Below are 22,518 nucleotides of genomic sequence, written 5' to 3'. Positions count from 1 at the left end.
CTGTTCTTTCTTACTTAGAAAATATTGTTTATGTTTTACAAACTCTTGGGTGACGCTCTGTCGCCGTCCACGTCGATTCGTTTTTATAACCGTCATATAATATAAAATAATTAAACCTAATAATCCAATAAAATATATAAAGGCTTTTCCCTCATTGTGAACATCTGTTCAACTGATACATAGTTCTGAATACATGAGCAGTGCTTCTTTTTTCGTGCATATATTACTCAGTGATTTGTGACGTTGAATGCTGATACAAAAATCATCACTATGGCTCAACCGTATAATCGTCAGTATGCAGTTATTTGGTTCGTCGAAGAAGATAAAGCACAAGGTGAAAGACAAATCGATGTGGTGCCAGAATCATGGACCCTCAGACTATTGGAGATCGGTATTTGTGCAAATATCCACCACAAAAATTGTACAAGCGAATACCACAGTTGCTGGTGAGTCTCACACATTTTCACTTTCAATATCGCCTCTTTGAATTCTATTGTAAAATGGGTATGGTACTCTATGATTTTCCCTCCTTCTCACATGTTGGAAAATTTATTTTACTTTTATGAAAAAAATTATGGCTCTTTTTCCATTTGCAAAATTACTGTCTTGTTTTTATTTGAGCAAAAAATTTAGAAAAATCGTGAAAAATGTTTTTGCTGGTGTAAGATCATAGAAGGAGTTGCTGAGTTGACGCAGAATGCACCACATAATAATAGACGGTTTATATTAACTTTTATTTCCATTTTTGGCTAATGCTTGATAGATGCGCTTGAGCAAGCTAACAGACGTGCTGACCGTGCATGCAGGGACATCGATTGTGCTAGCACAGACACAGAAGTGATGAAAACTGAAAAACCACCAGTTCTAGCTAAAGACAAAGTTAATGAAGTTCTGAGAAATACAATTTCGATACGTGAGAACGTTGAGACAAAAGTAACAGTCAAAGCAACTGTTGAGTCTCCAAGAGGTCAAAGCGGAGCTAAACCAAACGAAGTCACCGTGTCTTCTCTATCCTCGACACCTAAAGGAAAGTACAATAGGGTTCGTGTAATTAGTAGTTCTGATGACACCTCTCAGGAAGATCCCTCAGAGAAATGATATTTCTCTTCAGAGAGACTCGAGAGCATCCAATCGAAGTCTAGAATTGATTTTAGGTTTGAAATACATTTTTTGTAGAGACCGCTAGGTGGCGCGCGAGCGAGTAGTCGTGTGAACGAGCAGTGCGGAAGAAAAAAGCAAATTATTACGAAAAAAATAGGAAAAAAAGGTGAAAAAGTGGGTGGAGAAGGAAGTGGCAGGGGGGAAGACAGGTGGGAAATAGAAAAAACGCGGTGAAGTGAGTGGGAGGGGAGCAAAGAGTAGAAAAGTGGTGAGGACCTGGGAAGGGGGAAGATTGAAAGAAACCGTTAGGACTGGGACGAAAGTGGGGGAAGGGGAAAGGCGACGAGAAACTTCGAGAAGGAACAGAAAGAGAGGCAGGGACCAGAAAGGAAAAGATGGAGAGAGAGATGGAACAGAAGACAGGTGTCAGGCGGAGAAAGAGGGGAAGGCCAAGGAAAAGAGAAGAAAAAACAAGGGAAAAGCAAGTGGGGAAGAGTGACGAAGGGCTGGAAAAATATTGGAAGGACAGGGAAGCGGAGGAGACAAACAAGGTGGAAAAAAGTGTGGGCAAAGAAAAGGAAAATGAACAGAGGGAAACAAAGGGAGAAGGGGAGTGGGGGAAGAGGGGTTCAGGACAAGCAGCCGCGTGGAGAGAACGCCACAAGGAAAGGGGAGAGGCGAGTTGGAGGAGTCGATAAAAAGAAGAGGGTCGGTAACGAAGGCGGCGGAGCAAAGGAGAGTAGAAGCAGAAGATAAGGAAGAAACGACACAGACAGAAGGTAAGGAGATAGAGCAGCGACAGGAGGGGAAGCGAAGCACGCAGAAAGGGAGGGAAGTGACAGAAGGGGACAAAGATATGAGTATAAGGGAGGATGATGAGACAAGATAGAGAAAATGTGACAGATAGGGAAAAGAACAAGAGAGAGATACGGTAAGAGTAACCAGGGAGGGAAAAGGGGAAAGATGAAACAGCAAAGTGGAGAGAGGGGGAGAAGACCGAAAGGCAGGAGGAGAGTAAGGAAGAAAGCTCTAGGGACGGGACGGAAAGTAGAGAGACAGAACACGTGGAGGAGGGAGAGGACTCAGAAACCGAGAGGAGGAGCAGGGGGGCAACGTCACCGAGGGAGGAAAGATTTAAAATATCAGAACTAGAGAAATGGTTGGGAGAGTGGGAGGAAAGACATAACGAGAGGTGGGAAGAGAATGGTGGAAGTGGAGGCACTGTTAAGAGAAATGAGGAGAAGCGGAGAGAAAAGATGTAAGTGTGGAACGGGGGAAAGGGAGATAAGGGAAAATGGAGAACTGAGAAGAAAATTAGAAGCAATGACGTACATATTGGCAAAGAGAGAGAAGCAGCTGGGAAAGCTACGGGAAGAGGTAGAATACTGGAAGGAGCGAGGATGGGAAATGCAGGAAAAGGAGAAAGAAAGGAAAGAGTTGGACGGAAGAAGAGGGGGAAGACGAAAAGAGGAAAGGGCAGTGAGAAGCGAAGGGGAAGAAGCCGCGAGGGAAAAAGGAGAGCAGGGGGGGTACCAAACAGGTGGAGCAGAGGGAGGAGGGAGGGAAAGGAGACGAAGGACAATCAGGAACAACAGAAAAAGGCGGAAGGAGGAGGGCCCCAGAGAGAGAGAGAGGAGGAGGAAGAGGAGAGAGGAAGAGGAAAGGGGGAAGAGAGCGCAGAAAAGGAGGAGGGAGAAAACACACCAAGAAGGGGTGGAAGAAGAGAGGAAAGAGGGGGAGACATGACTGAGAAAGAATGGCGAGGGTGGGTGGATGAAATGGCGGGACGGGAGGGGGAGGAGAACGAGGACAGACACATGAGGAAGAAAATAAGGACAACACCTGCAGCACTGCCAGAAGAAGAATGGAAGGAGGAATTAGAAGAAAGGAGAGGAAGAAGAAAAAATATAAAGATCAAGGGGCTAACACTAGTAACAAGGAGGAAAAAGGAGGAGTTGGAAACATTTTTCAAGAAGGAAATTGGGGTGGAGGCCAGAATAGAAAAGATGAGCAGGATGGAAGAGGAGGGGTGGCTGGTGAGAATGGAGGAGTTGGAGGACAAAAAGGCGATAAGGAGAGAGAGAAGAGGACTGCGCGCGAAGGGATGGGGGGTATACATTACAGATGATCTAACTGAATGGCAGAGGAAGGTAAAAGGGAGGCTGGAGGAACCGGCGGGGAAATGGAGGGAGAGGAGCTGGCCTGCCTGGACAGCGTACAATAGTATATATGTGGACGGCTCGTGGCTTGAATGGGGTGAGAGAAAAGAGGAAGTAAGACAGAGAGAAGAAAGAGCAAGAGTGAGGGAGGGAAAACCCTTTTGAAAAACAGGCTAGGGATAGGGGGGAGATTCCCGAATCACTCAAAATAACACAATGGAATGTAGAGCATGCGGGGAACATAGGGAAGAACGAAGAATGGTGGAGCGAAATGGACGTGGTAGCATTCCAGGAGGCGAAGGGAATTGTTTGGTAGAATTATCTGAGTAGAGGAGTGCATGTGTTATTCTTCAGTATCGTCTAGAAAATAAGGACCTATTGTATTCGGGCTTTTCAGTCACACGTGGCGCACAGACTCACAAAATGTATCCGTAGAAATTTAGAAGCATTACAATAAGGGACTAGTCGTAAAACTGCAACTTGACTCTAGCATAGCTAACCTTTTGAGAAATTTTATTGCTTTTAAGACTCGAATCTATCCACTTACAGTTGCGAGAGAGAAGATGGATGTAAAATATAGGAAACAGACCTTTTTTGTTTTCACCAAACGTTGCACACACACACACCCCCTCCATTTTACAAAATTCTAACCAAGATAGAAAAGTTGAAAAACAGTCAGTGCGCACTGCAACCCCGAAGCGACCGCTCCGCTTAAGACAGGGTCAATGAAAATTAAAAAGACGAAATGACCGTTCCACTTCAAACAAGTATCGATCCAAGCAGATTCACGGCTTGGGCATACGAAGTGACCGTTCCACTTCGCATAAATCTTGATCCAAGCGGATTCACTGCTTGGACATATTCATAAAGACACTATTATAGCCCAATGCAGAATTACTGCAATGGGCATTTTTTAAATGTTAATTGACAACATTGCTCCAAACATTAAATAAAGAAAACAATACAAAACGAAAATAGTGTGAAGTCATTTAATTTTGCTCTCCACATACAAAACAGGAATGAAGAAAATGATAGAGAGGCTGAACAGAAATTTTGAGTGGTTCGGGAAAGGAGGAATAAGGCAGAAAGCAAGAGGAAAGGCGAGTGGAGGACACCTGATGGGGGTGAGGAAATCGTTGGAGGCTGAATGGGCAGTGCAAGTGTGGGAATATGGACGAAGGCTGAGAATAATAGGCAAAAGGAGGGATGGAACAACTAAGTGAGTTCAAAGAAAGAAGATCGCAGGACAAGACGATAAGGAATGAGGGGAGAAGGCTAATAAATCGGTGTGAGGAGCAGGCGCTACTAATACAGAATGGGAGAAGCAAAGGAGACGAGGAGGGGGCAATCACGTTCATAGGGGAAGGCACGGGGCTGGGAAGTGTGTTGGATTACATAATGATAAAACTGGAAGAGGAGGACAACCCTCAATGGTTCAGAGAAATAGTGAATGGGGGCGAAAGAGCAAAGGAGGGAGAGTGGGAAGGAAGGCAGAAAAAAGACTCAAATGGAAAGAGGCAAGGAGGGAAGATTTCATAAAGAAATGGCAAGAAGCACGGAAGGAAGAGGAGGGGAGAACGGAGGAAGGCGTGAGCGGCGGATGGGAGAGGCTAGTCGAAAGTACGGTAAGAGTGGCAATAAAAACGGGAATGACAACGGGAGGAACCGGAAGGGAAAGAGCGCCGTGAGATAATGGGGAGTACACGAAGGAGAGAAAAAGAATCTTTAAAAAACTACGAAGATACAGAGAGGAAAGGAACTGGAAGAACAAATGGGAATATAACCAGGTGAAGAAGAAAGTAAGGGAAGTAAGGGGAAAGCTGTATAGGAAGTGGATCGAGGGGCAGCAACAGGAGGTGATGGAAAGTAGGACGATGGCGGATTGGTGGAAGGCGATGAATTGGTTTAGACAATCGGCAAGAAAGACAGCAAACAACATAACGGAGGAGGACTGGTTGCGATATTTTAAGGAACTGCTGGAAGCGGAACAGGGGGAACAAGAAGAGGCAGAAGAACAGAGGAGGAGAGGGGCAAAAGCAACCGGGGCAGAAGGGGCCAGAGAGAAAGAGAAGGAAGATGAGACAGAGACAGAACGGACAGAAGAAGAAAGGGAGGGAGAGGAGGAAGAGGAGTTGGACAAGGAGATTTCAGAGGTGGAAATAAGGAAGGAAATAAACAGGTTGAAGAGAGGAAAGCAGACAGGGGAGGACAGAATGGCGGCGGAGTTCTGGAAGAATCTGCCGGAGGACGGGAAAAAAGAAAGAATACGGACAATCAAGGAACTGTGGAGAAGAGAGGAAATGATCGACAGATGGAGGGTGGCAACAATTTTCCCAATCCACAAAGGAGGAGACGTGGACAAAGCGGCGAACTATCGGGGAGTATCACTGTTGGACATTGGATACAAAATAATGACGGGAATAATGGCCAGAAGATTAGGAAGGTGGCTGGAGGGGATGGGGAAGTTATGAGAGGCGCAGGCAGGGTTTAAAGCAAACAGAAGCACGATCGAACAAGTATTTGTGCTGTGACGTGACATTTCCCAACGACCGGAATTGCCCGTCACCTTCGCCCTTCCTCCCTTTAGCCTCTTCGCCAAACACCAAAAAAAGGAAAGAAAACGGACAAAGTGGGAACCTAGAAGGTTGTTGGGCGCCAGCTAATTTTTTGGGTCGAGTAATTAGCGACTCGAAGTCTAAATAAACAAATTTAACGCAAGAAACGCAAAACAAGGCAGAAACTAGCCTAACTTAGCGAGGGGTTTAAGGGAGAGGTTACGGATGCCTGCGCTGCTCAGTATGCTAGGTAGTGGAGGGAGGGGTGGATTCGAGGAATAGGGCAAAATTAGTCTGACTAACTGGAAGAAATCGAATCAGAAGTCAGAATACAATTTTTTTCGATTTATTTGGTCAATAGCCATAGAACAACAAAAAAAAAGGAAGACTAGAAAATTCGATGGATTCCGCGAGTCGTGATGCTCGGGATTTTCTGACGACGGGTCGGAGACTCCGTAAATTATTTATCCCCTAATTCAAATATATAATAAATCTGCCCACGCGATTCCGCGAGCCCTCGGGAAGGGTTCGGGACTCCCGCCAACCGGCTGAGGTCAACGGTGAGACAAAAAAAATTAATATGTATGAAAATCCCTAATGCAGGTTGAGAACCACCGTGAGTTCTCACTAGGCCTGGAAGGGGCTTCAAACGAGAGAGAGAGAGAGAGCGAGGCACAAGGTGCGACAGAGACAGCGCTACGCTCAATGTGCACAGCGCACGTGAGGATGTTTTCACGTCTTTTAATTGTTCCACCCCGGTAATGCCCGATCCGATTGGATTCGGATAAACTCCACCGTCGAGGGTGACAATTGACGCATCATCTCCCAAAATGGGGAATTTTCACCGCGGACGGGGATTAATATATCCTCGTTCCCGTACCACGGGAATTTTTATCTGACAACGCTGAGCCGGAGTTCTCGCTCAACGTTGAGTGGGACGTACGGGGAGGGGGAATACCCCAGGCCCCGATGATACGCGTGTGTCCCGAATAGGGACACGCGGATCGGTACGCGGATAGGGCGTCGCAACACAAAAAAAAACAAAGAGCTCCCGTTCCACGGGGTTTTCCGCAGATTTTTCCCCGGGATTCTTATTAATATTTCCTACCAACCGACACTAACTCCCATGGGAGCGATCTCCTGGGGATAAAATTAACGACCACCATTAAGGACCACCTGAACGGGGAAAAACACCGTTCGATCCGTGGATCGATCGGGATATTCGATTTTCCATAATTTAAACCCGCGATTCTCCAGTCAACGGGGTGACTGGGAAAATAATTGAATCTCGATCTCTCACCTTTGCGCGGATTTTGCTGGCGGGTTGCGATCCCCCCATGGTGTCCCTGATGTTTTCTCGGGGTGCGGCGAGAGTGGACCTCCTCTCGGTCTCGTGTCCTGGCGGGAAGTGGCCGAGGAATGGCGGAACTCTGTCTCGCCAGAACAGTAGTAGTAGTTCTGGCGGATATACTGCGGCGGCGCCGGTGTCGCTCCGCGCGCCAAAACCTCCCCATTCAAATTTGAATGGGGGAACCACAACTCCCCGATATTCATCTCTCACGCGATTATCGCGGCTAGTCTTCCCGGGTGGCTCCCCTGGGATCCGCGGATATTCAAATTGCCCTAATAGTTTATTTAAAGGTGGCGATTCAGTGGGGTGTTGGCCGCGGCACCCCCTACTGACCTTCCATACTTAACCCAACCTTAATCTACCTCGCGGATCCCTCCCTCTGGGGTGCTGGCACTCGCAGCCAGGCTGTTCATCCCGAGAAGATGTCGCGAACGGATTCTCCCTCTACCCACGTCGGATGGTAATTTTTATTACCCCTCTTCGCGACGTCAGCGCAGGACCGACACGATTTCATCTAATATTTCTAAATACTCCTAATTTTTCCCTAACCCTGAATTTGTCCGTTTTTCTCTACGTGTATTTGACCTCCGGTCGATCCGGGAAATTCGCGAGATTGCTGGTCTCGTGATAATTTTTCGCGTCTCTCTTGCTCGTGTCTTCCCTCCATCGATATACGTCACAGTGCTACACACAATAATAGGAAACAGGCTGAAGAGGAAACAAGGGAAATTATATGTGGCATTCGTGGACTTTAAGGCGGCATTCGACGAAATGGACAGAGAGAAATTGTGGGGAAAATGGCGAGCATGGGAATAAAAGGAAAATTCCTGAGAATCACAAAGAAGATCTACGAAGAGACGGAACAAGATTATAACAGGGAAGGGATTGACGCAGGAATTTAGGACGCGCAAGGGGGTAAGACAAGGGTGCCCGCTGAGCCCGGTATTTTTTAATATATATATTGTGACGTATTTTCGAAGGCTCGCGGAACCCTTCGTCCATCCGCCCGCCCTCTGGCACCGGAACACCCCTCAAACAAATCAGAAAAATCCGTTAGGCGCCAGGTCATTAGAACGGAATGACCACCGTACACAAAATACTCCTCCGCTCTCAGCTTCGATAGCTCCGGCAGCTCGGTCCGTTGGGATTCACTTAATCCAAAAGCTGAAAGGGGGATGCAACTGGGACTTTTAAACAAAAAGAAAAACCACGCAATTGTCAGAATGATCGGGGATCACAATGTTTAATAAATAAAAAAAATAAAGGAGACAATCTCGATACAATAAAAAAAAAATCAATTAAATAACTCCCCGGAAATCGACCACGCGTTGTCGCACACACAGTTGGAAATCATACTATAACGTCACTGTTGTCCAATCAATAAAATCAATTAAAACTATTCTGAAGTCAGCCAACAAGGAAAATCAAGTCATCGATCTCAAAACGGTCAAATGAATTACAATAGATATTAGATGAACAACCGCGTTCCAAGACGCAAGTTGCAAAGGTCCAAGAATATAAAACATAATTTAACTCAAACGACGGAGTCAGGAAACCCCATTACAGTCAAATAAATGAATCAGAATCTAAACGTTATAATTTTGGTCAAAAGAATCCAGTGACTCGAAGCGTCAACACAAAAATCGATGAGGCTGCGTGACCTCGATCAGCCAACATTCCAATCCACGATACACAACAATCCAGAGGTCACGCGACCTTGAAAATATAACAGAAATCAGGCTCGAATTCGATGGCGAGGGATTGATGAGTTTGCGACGCAAATCATCACACAGAAGTCGCAATACTCATCCCCGACATTTAATTCACGAAAATACAATAAAACCAATGTTATAACAATCTGCCGAGCGAGAGAGATACCGCAAAAATCGCTGAGAGAAGTGGCCAGGGATCCCTGGACAGGAAAAATCCACTAACGGTCCGCAGGACCCAGGTGTATAAAACACCGACAAAACCGGGATCTCTGCCCACAATCTTTACATAAATTCCAAAAAAAAAACAAAGAAATGGCCACCACGCTCACCCTGAACCTCCACACTTCCTCGGGTCCGTCCTCACAAAATACTTTTACAGCCGCAAAGGAATACTCGGCGAAATGGCGTCCGTGGCACCACACAATTTACACAGGTCTGCTCCGAAGCTCCACCAAACAGGAAGTGATTTTCCTCGCCACGTGAAAATCCGCAACAGGTCGGCAACCTGGTGATTTCAGGCGATTATGAGTGGGGGGGGGGTGATCATCGTCATTTCCCACCAATCCCCCACGACCAGTCATGCGCAACAGGCCCATTAATTAGGGCGCATGTGCCATCCACTACGGCTAGGCTCAATCAACCACCTCATACGTGCGTTAATCACCGCCCATGCGACTAGTAACCCTACTGATTAACGTAGTCCTATATCCCCATTAATCGCGGGACCTCGTGCTCTGGTGAGACGTCACTTCCGCGCCAATTAATAGCTGGATTGTGGCTCCCCCATAGACCACATTGCACATCCAGTCATTGGCCAAAATTCGGAGTTTGCCGACCACTGCGTCACTTCCGGGTACCTGCCCCCGGGATCGTGGCTCCACTGTCGGCCAACCAATCCGCTCCTTCATCCTGTCCGGTATCCTGGCGACTACCGCCATCTCCCAGCTCCTCCAGGACCCTCGATGACGTCCTCCGTGAGAACGCGGTGGCGCGTCATTTGAATCCAAAACAAAAAATAAATCATACGAATACCTCCGCTCATCACTCTCATCTCGAACCCTCGCCATCGAAGGTGACTTCCCGCCTGGTGGAGGTCCCTAGAATCGCGCCACGGTCGAGGACCAGTAACTGGCAAAATACCACGTTACAATATATAGAGGACGTAATCGGGACATTGGAAAGGAATGGGGCGGGAGGCACGGCAATTGGGAGGGGAACAGGGGAAAAGGTATATACGCTGCTATATGCGGACGACGCAGCAATGGTGGCAGAGGGAGAGGAACTGGCAAGGATGCTGAAGACGATGGAGCGGTAGGCGGAAAAAAATAGGATGGAAGTCAGTGTGGAAAAAACAAAAATAATGGTATTTAGAAAAGGGGGGAAAAGGAAAAAAGAAAGGTGGGGCTTCAAAGGAAAGGAGTTGGAAGTGGTGAAGGAATTCAAATACCTGGGATTCTATTTCACAACGGGAAACAGGTAGAGGGAACACGCAAACAAGCTAGCGGGAAAGGCACAGAGACTAATAGCAGGCTGAAGAGCCTCAGAAGAAGGCTCTATTTTATGGGAGCGACAGTGAAGGCGGCGGCACTGTACGGAGTAGAAGTCTGGGGATGGGCGAGACAGGAAGAGATAGAATAAGTGCAGAGGAGGTATGTCAAAGCGAGTATGAGACTGGCAAGGAACACACCGGAGTACATCTGGAGAATGGAAGCGGGAGTGGAAAGCATAGAAACGGGAGCCTTCAGGAGAGCAGTAAAGTTCATGGTAACGATAGGAGAAATGGAAGAAGGAAGATGGGCAAAGAAATGCCTAAGAGAAGAAATTATGGGAATAAAGAACGGACAGCCAACGGAGTGGGGGAGAACGGTCAGGGACAAGTTAAAGGAGCAGGGCGACGGCGAGGTACTGGAGAGGCTGTGGAAAAAGGAGTTAGACGGAATAGGCGAGAGGATGGAGGGGCTAGTGGAAATAATGGAGGGATAGGAGAAACAAAAGGACTGGGCAAAAATAGAATCAAGATACTGTAACTACTACAAACACATCAAAAAGAACACGGAGATGGGAAAGTACTGGCTGGACAGGAGACTGCAGGAAGAGCAGAAGACAGGATGGGCTAGGTGGCGATGCGGGAACGCGCTGATGAGAGGAAGGAGGGGAATGGTAGAGGATAGATGCAGGGCATATAAAAGGGAAAAGGAGGAGATGAAGCATGTTCTCGGATGTGGGGAATTAATGAAGAGGCTGGGGAAAGAGAACGAGAGGTGGTGGAAGGACTGGGGCAGAAGAAGTAATCGAAGGCACTGGTAAGAGAGGATGGTGGAGATCATGGGAGCGCCCCCAGAAAAAAGAATGATTGAGAGGCTGAGGAGGATGGAGGAAGCGCTGAGGAGGGCAGCGGGGGAGAAGGGATGAAGGTGAAGAAGAAGAGAGGTGAAGAAAGTTGTAGAGAAGAGGGGCTGATAGGGCTGTGACATAGAGGAGAGAGGACATTTGTTTTGTTTTGTATAAAATAGAAATATATATATTAATATTAAAGTTAAAATAGAAGAGATAATTGAAAGAGGCTGGAAAGGATGTAAAACAACGGAAAAAAATTGTAACATCAAAGAAAGAAATAATAATAATAATAATAATAATACATTTTTTGTATGTGTTCACATTTTATTTCCTCTTTATAATTAAATCTCTTTGTACTTTCCTAGATAGTGACGCTTTAAATTCTCCACTGCAGTCAAATAACAAGAGGAATGTGCGAAGCTACAGTAGAAATAGTGGGGAGAATTTAAGAAAAATAATCACTCAAGATTTTTCCAATCACTTTTCCGTATTCTGTCAAATATTGAACTATTTAAAATTAATATTGATGAAATCGTTTTTCTTAGGAAAGTGTATACATATTTAATTCGAAATCTGATCAGTTGTAACTAAAATCAATGGAAAAATTTTAAAGTTAACTGAATAACCCCTTGATAAAAAGTTTAAACTTTAGAGTAGAAAATGCACATTGGCACAGGAGTGTATATCCTCATTGAATCATAACATATATTTCGCAGTTTCGAACATGAGCGTCGATTCGGAAGAATCCTTGAGAAGATCTGTCTCCGAAACTCCAAGGTGTTCAAAGAAAAAAAACAAGGTAATTTATTGTTAGAGATTGGATTAATTTCTACTTTATCGAGGTACACTCTCGAGATAATAGTTCGATTCTATCGACTGGGTATGAGGTGTCATGGCGTACGGCCTCTTCAATTGTTAACCACGTTATATTTTTACACCCAATAAATAGTTGTTACAACGATCAACTATTGTGTTCTACTGCTTAAACTTTAACATTTATCGATTTTTTTCATTCATTAACCGAAATATTTCAGTAGGTGAATAGCTGTAATATTATTTCTAAAGGAATGCATGGACATTGAGTATATGGATAAACAATTCAAAGGACTAAGAGCACAAATCGAGTCTACGAAACGCAGCATTCTCTATGACATTGAACATAAACTTAAAGCTCTTAGTCTTAATATCACAGCTTTAAAGACTGAAAATATACAATATGATTATAAGAAAATTCAAGAAACACTTGGTACTACTTTCCCACTAACTACACTGGAGGGCGTTCTGGCTTTTGAAGCGGAACTTCATCTTATTGAAGACAGGAAGAAGGCATTGGTACGATATTGTTCCTTCTTACTCTTGATATTATTTTTATTCGGATTGGTTGTAATTTAAATTATCTGTTCTAATTTCAACGACGCAGCTTATGGAATATTTGAGTGTAAACCATACTACCACCAAAGAATATATTATTAAAGTTCTTCCCTCTGTAATTGACAAGAACGTGCAATCACATTATTCGGGCCAAGGGATGAAGAAGGCTTCTGCAGTCAAGCGTCGTTTTAAGGATACAGCCCCATATGCTTGCTTTGAAGGTAACTATTTGTTTTTATTTATAGCATTCGGGAAATTTCTGGGGCATGGCTTTCGACTTGACGGACGATTTAGTTTCGTACTACTATATGGAAAAGACTTCAGAATTTCTTTTATGAAAATAAAAATATGATAGCGAACAAATGACGCTTATTCTCAAACAAGGGGTAGTAATTTCAAAATGAAAAGTACCTAAGAAAAAATTTTTTTTTTCATAAATAAAGGCGAAATTCAAACAATTTGCATTTAAAAAAGATCATAAAACTGTTTTTAAGCAGAAATCAACATTTCTTCCGAATATTCCTTTCTCTCTCACTTAATTTTCAATTAAACTCATTTTTTCATTGTTTTTGTTTTGTTCTAGCTGCAATGATAAACCGATGGGGGACATATCCCAAATTAATTTTGCACGTAGGAGTTTGGCTAGCTAAATGGCAATATCGTGAAAGAGGACGAAAACAACGTGTCAAAGTTGGAGAAATACAACTTTTATCAACAATCAACAACAATAACAATCCGTAACTAACAACAACAAAACAAGAACAAATAAATCTCAATATTGATATGGAGATTCTTAATTTCAGAGTTGGTAATATCTTCTCAAAAAAATTACATCACAATGGATGTACCAATTCATGTTCCGTTCATACTTTATCAATAAAAAAATTTTAAACCTGAATTTTCTTCACATAGAACCATTTATTACTTGCGACCATCATCGGCCCCCTCGAAATTGAATATAAGGCCGAGTATCGGCCTACTTACAACTAAAGATGCGGCCGACTATCGGCATACTTAAAATTACAGATGCGGCCGAATATCGGCCCACTCAAGAATGAGTATACGGCCGATTATGTTCGCCGATTGTATCACCCTGCATGGACTGGACGTGAACCCCGTGATAGCTGTTTACCCTTTCGAAGGGCTGCGCATCGGTCAAAGCCAGCACCGAGTGAGTTTCCGTCCCTTCCCTCTTGCCCCAGCAGACATCTTCTCCGCCATTATTACAATAAACCTCCCCTCCAACGGTGACCACCCTGTAATTCTTATTCCATTTATAGTATTTATAATCATTGGATCGCCAAATTCTACCTCTTTTATATAAATACTAGAGCCTTCCCCCCTTACCTTTTGTATAGAGTGGTCCGACAAGTGATCTGCCTTATCGCAAGCCTAGATAATATGCAAAGGCGTGACTAGTTAATTGTCTCAATCCATTAATAATTCATTTAATGAACTCTTTCTTCATAATCTGCCTTTGTCCCTTTTTTACCTAATGACCTGCCCTCTAATTATTCTTTAATATTAGGAGAAAGGTCACAATATATACTATATATATACTATAGTAGATATTGTGACGTAATTTCGAGAAGTTCACGAAACCCTCCGTCCGTTAGCCACCCCTCTGGCACCACCACACCCCAAAATCGAATATCCAAAACTGTATGTTAGGCGCAAGGTCATTTAACGGAATGACCACCGTTCCGAAAATCCTCGCTTTGCGGCTTCGAATTCCCCGCTGCTCGGTACGTAGAGATTGAAATAAAGCCGAAGCTGAAAGGGGATGAAAACTGGGATGTCTCAAAAAAAATTAAATGTAAAACAAACTAAAAAATTGTCGGGGAGAACGATGTTTAATTAACGTCAAGATGCGGTCTCGATACAATTAAACATGATTTGATCCAAATAGAAAATCCCCGTAACTTGAGTCTGCGTGATTAATGACACACCGGAATGTGATTCAAGTCATTGTCGTCGAGTTACAAGTTATTAAGTTAATTCTGAAGTCTAATCACAATAACACAAAAAATAAAATAAATCATTCCGACAGAGAGTCAACGCAGTCAGTTAACAAATGATTGCACACCTGAGTCGCTAGCCTGGAGTTATGATTATGAACTGGACACGACATGTAAATCGGAATAAGTGAGCTAGTCAACCCACTTGTCGTTAGTCGAAATATAAACAGACGGTTGATCACAACGACCGTAGCCAAACTCTTCAAATAATTCAACGACTCGCAATAATAATAAAATCGGTAAGTCTCTGTGATGCCCAAACAAAAGAAATACGCGACAGAGACGAGAATCCGACCCAAACACGGTTAGGGTCACGCGACCTTCACATTCCTGAACCGAAATTCAATGGCGAGAGATTCTAGAGTTCATCATGTACATCACACAGTTCATGTGCCAGCAATCGAGAAAATGATTGTGACACTTTCGAGTTGATAAATTAATTTCACTCGAAAGAATTAATGACTAAACTTTTATTTTTCTGAATTCCTTTTGTTTGAGTTTTTTTGGTATTTATTTGTTTATTTTTGATTTTATCTTACTGACAGTTGTCACGGGTGGTTGAACAAAGAATAAAAATGCACTTATGGTTTGATTTCACTTTTCATTTCATCACAAGTTTGAACTTTTCACATTTGCACTGTTATTATGGGTTTATAAAGAGAACTAGGTTTTTCTAATGGGACCAACTCTGATCATCGAATCTAATCTCAAAATGAAGTCTTGGGAAGAACTTGGACACTCGCGATGTGGTTCGATTGTTTGCCTACTTGGTACTGTCTTCTTTTTCCCTACACTCCCTCCTCAATTACTTCCCGAGAGGGGTAACTAGTTTCCTAAATTTTAAGAAGGGATGAAAATTGTATTTCTGATTGGTGGGAGGTTTCTGTAGGAGGGTCTGCATGTAAGGAGAAGAATTTTTGCTCTTCAACCTTTGGGTTTTTAATAAGGGGAATTCCCAGGTCCCGTTGCGGTCCCGAGGCTTGTGAGGAGATTGCTGACCGGTTGCAAAGGATCAAGCTGTAAAATAAGCGGAACGAGGGAAATTTTGGTAGAAACCCTTTTTTTTTATAGGGAACGATTTATCTTGATTTATAGAAGTGCCTGAAGGATTTTTGAAAATGAATTTTACCCTGTTTATGACATAATTGGTGGGACTGGTTCCGAGATAATGTTAAAGGTTTTGAGTGTTCAGCAGATGTTTTACTTGGGGAATTCCCTCGAGGTGGTGATTTAGAAATAACGTTTCAACGAACAATTTCCCATATTTTCATCGCGAAGTGTCCATTTTTCCCATTCAACGTTGACATCAATAAATATAATTATTTTGTTGTGGTAATATTATTAATGAACGATTGGTATGCAACAATTCACTTAGCCAATTACCACAGTTTCATCCTCTAACTCACAAAATTCGATTATCTAATTGACCCATCTTACTTATCCACTCGGAGAAAGAGACAGACATCGAGAGTTTTCACTGATTGAAACCGCCAGAGATTCGCTGAGGGAATGCTCCACATATTGTCCTTTGGGACTCAGATGTCCTAGATATAAAAAATAAATCGCCCTCGGAATCTGCCAACGATAAATGTTAATCGACCACTCCAAAATAAAATTAGAAATGCCCCTGATAAAAGGCCCCCACGCTCACCAGATCTCCCGGAGTTCCAATTTGCTTCACTCGTACGTAACACCTGTTGCGTACTTCACACGTGCCGTACGAAACAGGTGGATCACGCGTTCGATGATAGGAGGGTAGGGGGTGGTGGCGTCATTGTCCCCCATCCTTATTGATTAGACATGCGCGCCAGCTGCCCTAATTCGCAACGCATGCGTCCTTGATGCGTAACGCATGCGCCCTTGCTCCTGGTGATGCCGACTGAGCTGGTTCCGGTCGGTCTTTCCAGAGCCTTTTCCCCGCATCCTGCATCCTTCCCTCAGGGAATCATTGCCTTGGACGACACCTCTCGGGTCTCTGCAATCCCTGATGCTCTCGAGGTTCTTGGTATCCCCCGCAGGAGTGTAGTGGCGCGGACATTTGCAGTTCGCCCCAACCAATACAACAATAAAGTCAGCCCATGAGAACCCCGTTCTCCTCTCCCCGGAACTCTCACCACTGAAAGTGACTTCCCGTCTAGTGGAAGTCTCAAAACCCGCGAAACGGTCGAGGACACGTGATGGGCAAAACACCACGTCACAACCTATACCAAACTATATAGTACACATATACTAAACTATATAATATATATATACTAAACTATATACTATATAGATCTTCAAATGGGCAGAAGGCTGAGCAGTGTGGAAGAAACACGAAAAAAATTCTTCAACGGTCGGCTGAATGAGTATTCTCGACATGCGACTGAACAATTATTCTTTCATGGTGACGCAATATGTTTATGGACCTATATCCTTTAACCTTCACAGTGCTCTCCCCTTTTTCAATTCAAGCAAGTTTAGAATGCTTCCATCGATTTGCCATGCATGCTTGCTCAAAAGAATCATTCTAAATTAAAAAAAAATGGTTCCTCTTGCCTGAAATGCCGGTTTTCCTGTTGCACTTCATTTTCTTTCCCTTGTAGTGTTTCTATATGTGAAATGACTCGATTGAAAATTTTTGCTCTGCCATTGATTACTCTTCATACTGTCAATGATATCGTAAGTGTCATCTATGGAGTAATCTTTGAATTCATTCGCGAAATACACTCGTCATCAGCTATCCACCCCTGCCTCTTCCCGATGAAATGAATCCCTTTCGGTAAGTTTGCATTTTTCTTTCCGAAGACTTCTTTCGCCGTTCGCCATTCTATGTTCCAATTTTTTCTGTTATTCTCTATTTCACTGTCATAATATTTCTCTTCGCTACAAGGAATAGGAGATACTGCTGTATGCCCCATTTGTTAATAACTGAGTCAATCGGCGTCTCTCTTACTCACTCACTCTCTCTCTCACTCACACACTCTCTCTCTCTCTCTCACTCACTCACTCACTCTCGCTCTCTCGCTCACTCTCGCTCTCTCGCTCACTCTCACTCTTTCACTCACTAGTTCTCATTTTTTGCGTCTCTGGTTTTTGGTGATCGACTGATATTTTGTTTAAGGTTAATTATTTGATGATCGCAAATGAAGTATTTTATTTTGCCACTACCCCCTATGGGTTAACCCCCAATTTTTGCCTTTGCCCTTGTGTAAGTAGAGCGATCTGCTTGTCGGGATGTGAGGGCGGTGGAATGAAGGGGGTCAAAGCATTCCGTAGAACGCACAGCACGTGTTTTTCACTACGAGTTACCTTTTTTATTATAAAAATGGTCAACAAATGATCAGACGATAAACAATAACAAACAGAGCGGTCACATTTAACATTTTGCGTCGCACTATACGAAGGATAGGGCAATATGAGACTGACGCGAGCGGATCCGGTAGGAGCAAACAGAACGTTGAGTTAGTCCGATCAGATCCAACGGTTAGGTGAGAGATGAGGGGTCACGGGCGACAATTGGACTAATTCTCACCACGTAATCCAATTCGGAAAGTGTTCACCGATAATTTCGTGATTGGGGGGTTATACGACGGACGGGCCACCGCGGGGAAAAGGAGAGACTCTTTGTGGGGCAGGATTTCCCACACCCTTGCAATCGTTAGGACTCGACAGACTAGCCTCGAAATGCAGGTCGTTGAATTTTGTTGGGAACAATACCGAAATTTTATATCCACCCGATCTGCGCGACAAACTGTGTTATGAGACAATTAAAGAACGCATGGTACCTCAGTTTTTCCACGACTGATTTTAATCGGTACCTATGCAAGTTTTTATTATCTTGTATTAGGGGTTGACTTTATGGGGCGGTGGCCGGAGGTTTGAGGTTCTGAAGAAAATTTAGTGTTAAACGATTGTTCACGTCATTGAATTTTCGTGGTTTCATCTCCTGCGTGTTGAGGATTTCTAGCCTCTTTTTGTCGATTAGCAATGGGTTACATCTCAAGTACAAAAGATGAAATGAATGACTCCCATGATATTTGATCCATTTGGCGGTTGACTCGTATAACGCATAACCCATATCACGTCTGACTTTCATGGCGTATGGCTCCTACGATGCGTAACTTATATCAATACTTATGTTCAGAATTCTTATACTACAAATAACTCCACATGAGTTCCTTCGATCATTCAATCTTCTTTCAGGTTTTTAAGCTCAATTGATCCACCCATAACGTTAAAAGCTTGATTATGGGCCCTTTTTTCATTGGGCTCGAAAAATTTTGAATCTACAATCAACTGCGAAGGGCTATTCGTTCGTGAAATCACTGTGTAACTTCGGGCTGAAATCATGTTCGAAATCACATGTAATCTCATGAAATCGGTCGAAGTTAATTGCAATCAGAGAAATTCTGGGATTTCATCGATTTCAGATGACTGCAAATGAAATCACATGAAATCAGTGAATTATAAAACTTGTTTATTAGGATTGGTGTTGAGTTTTGTTTATTCGTATGGGAGAACAATAACATCTCGAGAGTTCTCAGGATCATATGCTCGTGTACAGGGTAATGTTAAAGAAATAGGTGTACTTTGTACCTGGTATATTTTAAAGAAACAAAGATTTTTTAAATGCAGCCAATGACTACTCATGGCTCTATAAATATTAGTCAATACCGTCAAACAATTTCCTCTCCAGTCATTTCCAAAGATGGTCTCCGAGTTGATGAGAAAATATATAAAGACGTTGTCAAATATTTTTAGTTCTAAATTGTTTGTCCTTTACTGAGACGTGAAGATTTTATTTCATTTAGTTTAATTCAGTTCAGTATGTCAGAGATATACTTTGTTTTCCTATGTTGAATAAATGATTTATTGAAAAAGATTGCCGTATTCCTCCTTGTATTTGTCATTACATGACTGGGATATAACTGCTGCTAGTGCTAGTATTTTATCCGGAGATCTAATTGAATCCAACTTATCTCCCCTACCAGCCCTCACCGCCCTTGCTGCCCCATTCGCATTAAAGACTTGAAATGATATGAAATCATTTGAAATCGTGAAATCACCGGAAAAAAAATCCCTGGCAATCACATGAAATCAACGATTTCAAGAAATCATTGAAATCATCTCGAAATCAGATGAAATCAGCAATCACTGTGTCATCGAATTTTTGACTGAATAGCCCCTCGATCAACTGCACACAATCGTAGATACGAAGCCGATGCCATTTGAGCTGTAACTATCAACTACTTCTTAACTGTCATTAAAAAATGAATTCCGGCATATTTCTCGACTACAATGGAAAAAATCACTGCTGTTCTATGTACCGTGAAACCTATTTAATACTCGATTTGTATTGAAATACATGAAGGTCGGGTGCCCACTTCACGGAGCTCCACTGCAGTGCTAACATAGAAGTTTTTACTTCAAATTTCCTGCCGTGTTAAATTGACTTCTTACAATCCACCACTTCATCCTGTATTAATTTACCCTTCCATATTACAATACAGTTGCGTAAAACATGGGTTATCATGCAAATTGTTAGACTTTCATTGTCCCCTAGAGTTCACTGTATGTTTGAGCTTTAAAAGTAATTCCTGAATCATAAGAAAATTCCACATGAATACATTCAGGTCGTATACTGAAACAGTAGCGCTGAAGGCGTTCTGATCGGAATGAGCCGTCTATCTCCTTTAGGCACTGTAATCACCCAGTAATCTCTCCCATTGATATACGCTTTCCTCGCAGATGCTGTGTCTCCGTAAATACTTTCGTACATTGGAGAAATCTTTCCGATATTTAATTCTCGATGATTATAGCTGTCATACGAATCGTTGGTACACTTGTGAATAATAGCGTGGCGGATGGCACTTGTGTCTTGTTTCACACGATTGGGGAGATTTTGTAACAACACTGGTGAAAGACGTACTGGAATATCTGAATTTTCCATGCTTGGCGAACAGCAGGTACCCTTGTCCCCATGGCGAAGACAGAATGTATTTTTTCGACGCTTACTAATTTCATAAATGAAGGTGATGCATGCAGATATGAATCCCGCCCCGATCACTTTGTATGTCAATGTCAAGTCTGAATTTTTCAACTGCCGCTCGGTACTTTTGAGATTGAGGGGACAATACTCCACCTTTGGAAGATTTCTCCTCTCCAAATACTTGATTATGCCGACTTCTATCAGAATTTGTAGTCTGAAACAATCGGAAAAATAATACATTTTATTGGTAAGGATGAATTTTTACTCAATCAACTATTTTTTTTATCTAGAAATAATTTTGTATTGATTGCAATATTTTGTTCCTCGATATGATCTTCATTCATGAGAAAAGATAGACAGATAGATAGATAGATAGAGGCAACTACATCTGTATCTCCCCCCCCCCGCCCCACCCGCTCATCATCGCAGTTTTACATTGACTCTTTCCTCCGTTGGGTAACCTATTCCTCATCAATCGCCCTCCCCCCTCTCCATGACCCCCTCCAATACCCAATGAGCTGCAGCACTTCGTAGTTCTTCGTAATACCTCTCTTCGCTGACACCCGGAAGAATGATGCAATGTGTCCTGAAAATATGTCACACAGAAATGAGCGAGTGATCCCCGAAAAACCCTGAATGCATCCCATGACGGAGTACAGGCGCTCCCTGATCGACATTAGTATGTCAGCTGTCTTGTTGTTACTGGTAATACACCACCACAGAAGGCATACAAGCCGAGTGAGCGAGCTATATAATTGATCTCAGTAAAGTGACCCGGAGAAGCCGGTTAGTAGAAAAGAATTAGACGTGTTTCTAACCCAAGGACGATTCGTGAACAATCGTTGTGCCCCGCGATTCGAAAGGAGGACCAGTCCGTGCCAGAGGAAAATAACACGGTGGAAAAAAGGAGCCAAAAATGGATCGAGTGAATACCACTCTTCAGTTCCCTCTTTCCCTAACAGATATCCTTCCCAGCTCCTCAATAAATCCCCCCAACGGTGAGCCCCTGAACCCACATTATCATGTTTATCCGCCGTTCTTCTTATTCAATCATTACCATCATCGTACCAGTCAAAGCTCCCTTTTTCTTGGGACTCTACAGGTTGTCACAAAACTGAACGTGCACAATTCACCATCAATTTAAGTGTGGAATTCTGGATCGAAAAGTCCTGAGCAAGTGTCACGAGGGGAGGATGGTGAGACAAACTTAAGAGTGCCGTGTTGTCCCTACGAAAGAGGTCTCGCTGTCTGCAGCGGCCGGGAAATAACAACTCCCCCCTCATTCACCGCTCAATTAAAAATTGATTAGTGTTTTTGTAGCTAATGTTGAGACATGAAACCAAGATGATTCGATAAACGACTGAATGATCTGTCCATTGACCCATATTTGATCCGCAAATGTCTATGACAAAAAAATAGAAATTGCGACACAAATCATCGAGTGCTGAGTGTTTCTTCCGTTAATCGCTCACTCCTTGCAAACGAATTACTCCTCTCCTACTGAATATTCGAGAATGAAAATGAAAGGATTCGAGGGAGGATTGCATCTTCTATCGATTGATATCCATTTCATCTCTTAAGCCCTGTAAAAAAAGAATAAACGACGCCACGTAATTCACTGAGTATCGAGTACGGCGATGAAAGCGACGCTGCTATCGAGACTCGGTCAACTTGGAGGCGCTGGGTTTCTTTCAATGTTCACGCCCTGAATATTAATTGAGCTCTTAGTTTCTTGTAAAATATTACAGGATGCAACTACGGCGGCGCGATCGAGGATTAATCGTAATACGCGACACCGTACCAGCCACGTTGACGTTGTATATAATGATGTGTATAGATTACACGACACGAGCGCTTCACGAATGGTTATTTTTTTTTTTCGTTACATTTCGGAAATATGACACGCGGACAAAGGGTAGAAACAAATATTTTTAATGGATGAACCA

At 43.2% G+C, this 22,518-nt stretch overlaps 2 protein-coding genes across 3 annotated transcripts in view; one reads left to right on the top strand and one right to left on the bottom strand.

Moving 5' to 3' along the window:
* Nucleotides 1-413: 413 nt before the first annotated feature.
* Nucleotides 414-13,419, top strand: LOC135168832 (uncharacterized). Of its 2 annotated transcripts, none has more exons than XM_064133409.1 (4): nucleotides 414-446; nucleotides 11,932-12,547; nucleotides 12,636-12,807; nucleotides 13,170-13,419. In XM_064133409.1, the coding sequence occupies exons 2-4, from the start codon at nucleotides 12,287-12,289 to the stop codon at nucleotides 13,325-13,327; spliced, it is 591 nt and encodes a 196-aa protein (XP_063989479.1). In that variant the 5' UTR covers nucleotides 414-446; nucleotides 11,932-12,286; the 3' UTR covers nucleotides 13,328-13,419. The 2 variants fall into 2 exon arrangements, with proteins under 2 accessions (XP_063989479.1, XP_063989488.1); XM_064133418.1 differs by lacking the exon at nucleotides 414-446 and having other exon boundaries at nucleotides 11,931-12,014; nucleotides 12,250-12,547.
* Nucleotides 13,420-13,761: 342 nt separating this feature from the next.
* The window catches only part of LOC135168043 (uncharacterized), a 46,635-nt gene continuing 37,878 nt past the window's right edge, over nucleotides 13,762-22,518 (bottom strand). Inside the window, exon 8 of the mRNA XM_064131924.1 lies at nucleotides 13,762-20,786. Coding sequence (XP_063987994.1) covers nucleotides 20,213-20,786 — 574 coding nt within the window. The 3' untranslated portion in view covers nucleotides 13,762-20,212. The remainder of the gene's footprint in view (nucleotides 20,787-22,518) is intronic.

Source organism: Diachasmimorpha longicaudata, chromosome 1 (assembly GCF_034640455.1).
Source record: "Diachasmimorpha longicaudata isolate KC_UGA_2023 chromosome 1, iyDiaLong2, whole genome shotgun sequence".
In the NCBI taxonomy this organism is placed as follows: Eukaryota; Metazoa; Arthropoda; class Insecta; order Hymenoptera; family Braconidae; genus Diachasmimorpha; species Diachasmimorpha longicaudata.
Note: the sequence above shows the minus strand (reverse complement) of the source record. Positions and strands in the feature narration are given on the sequence as shown.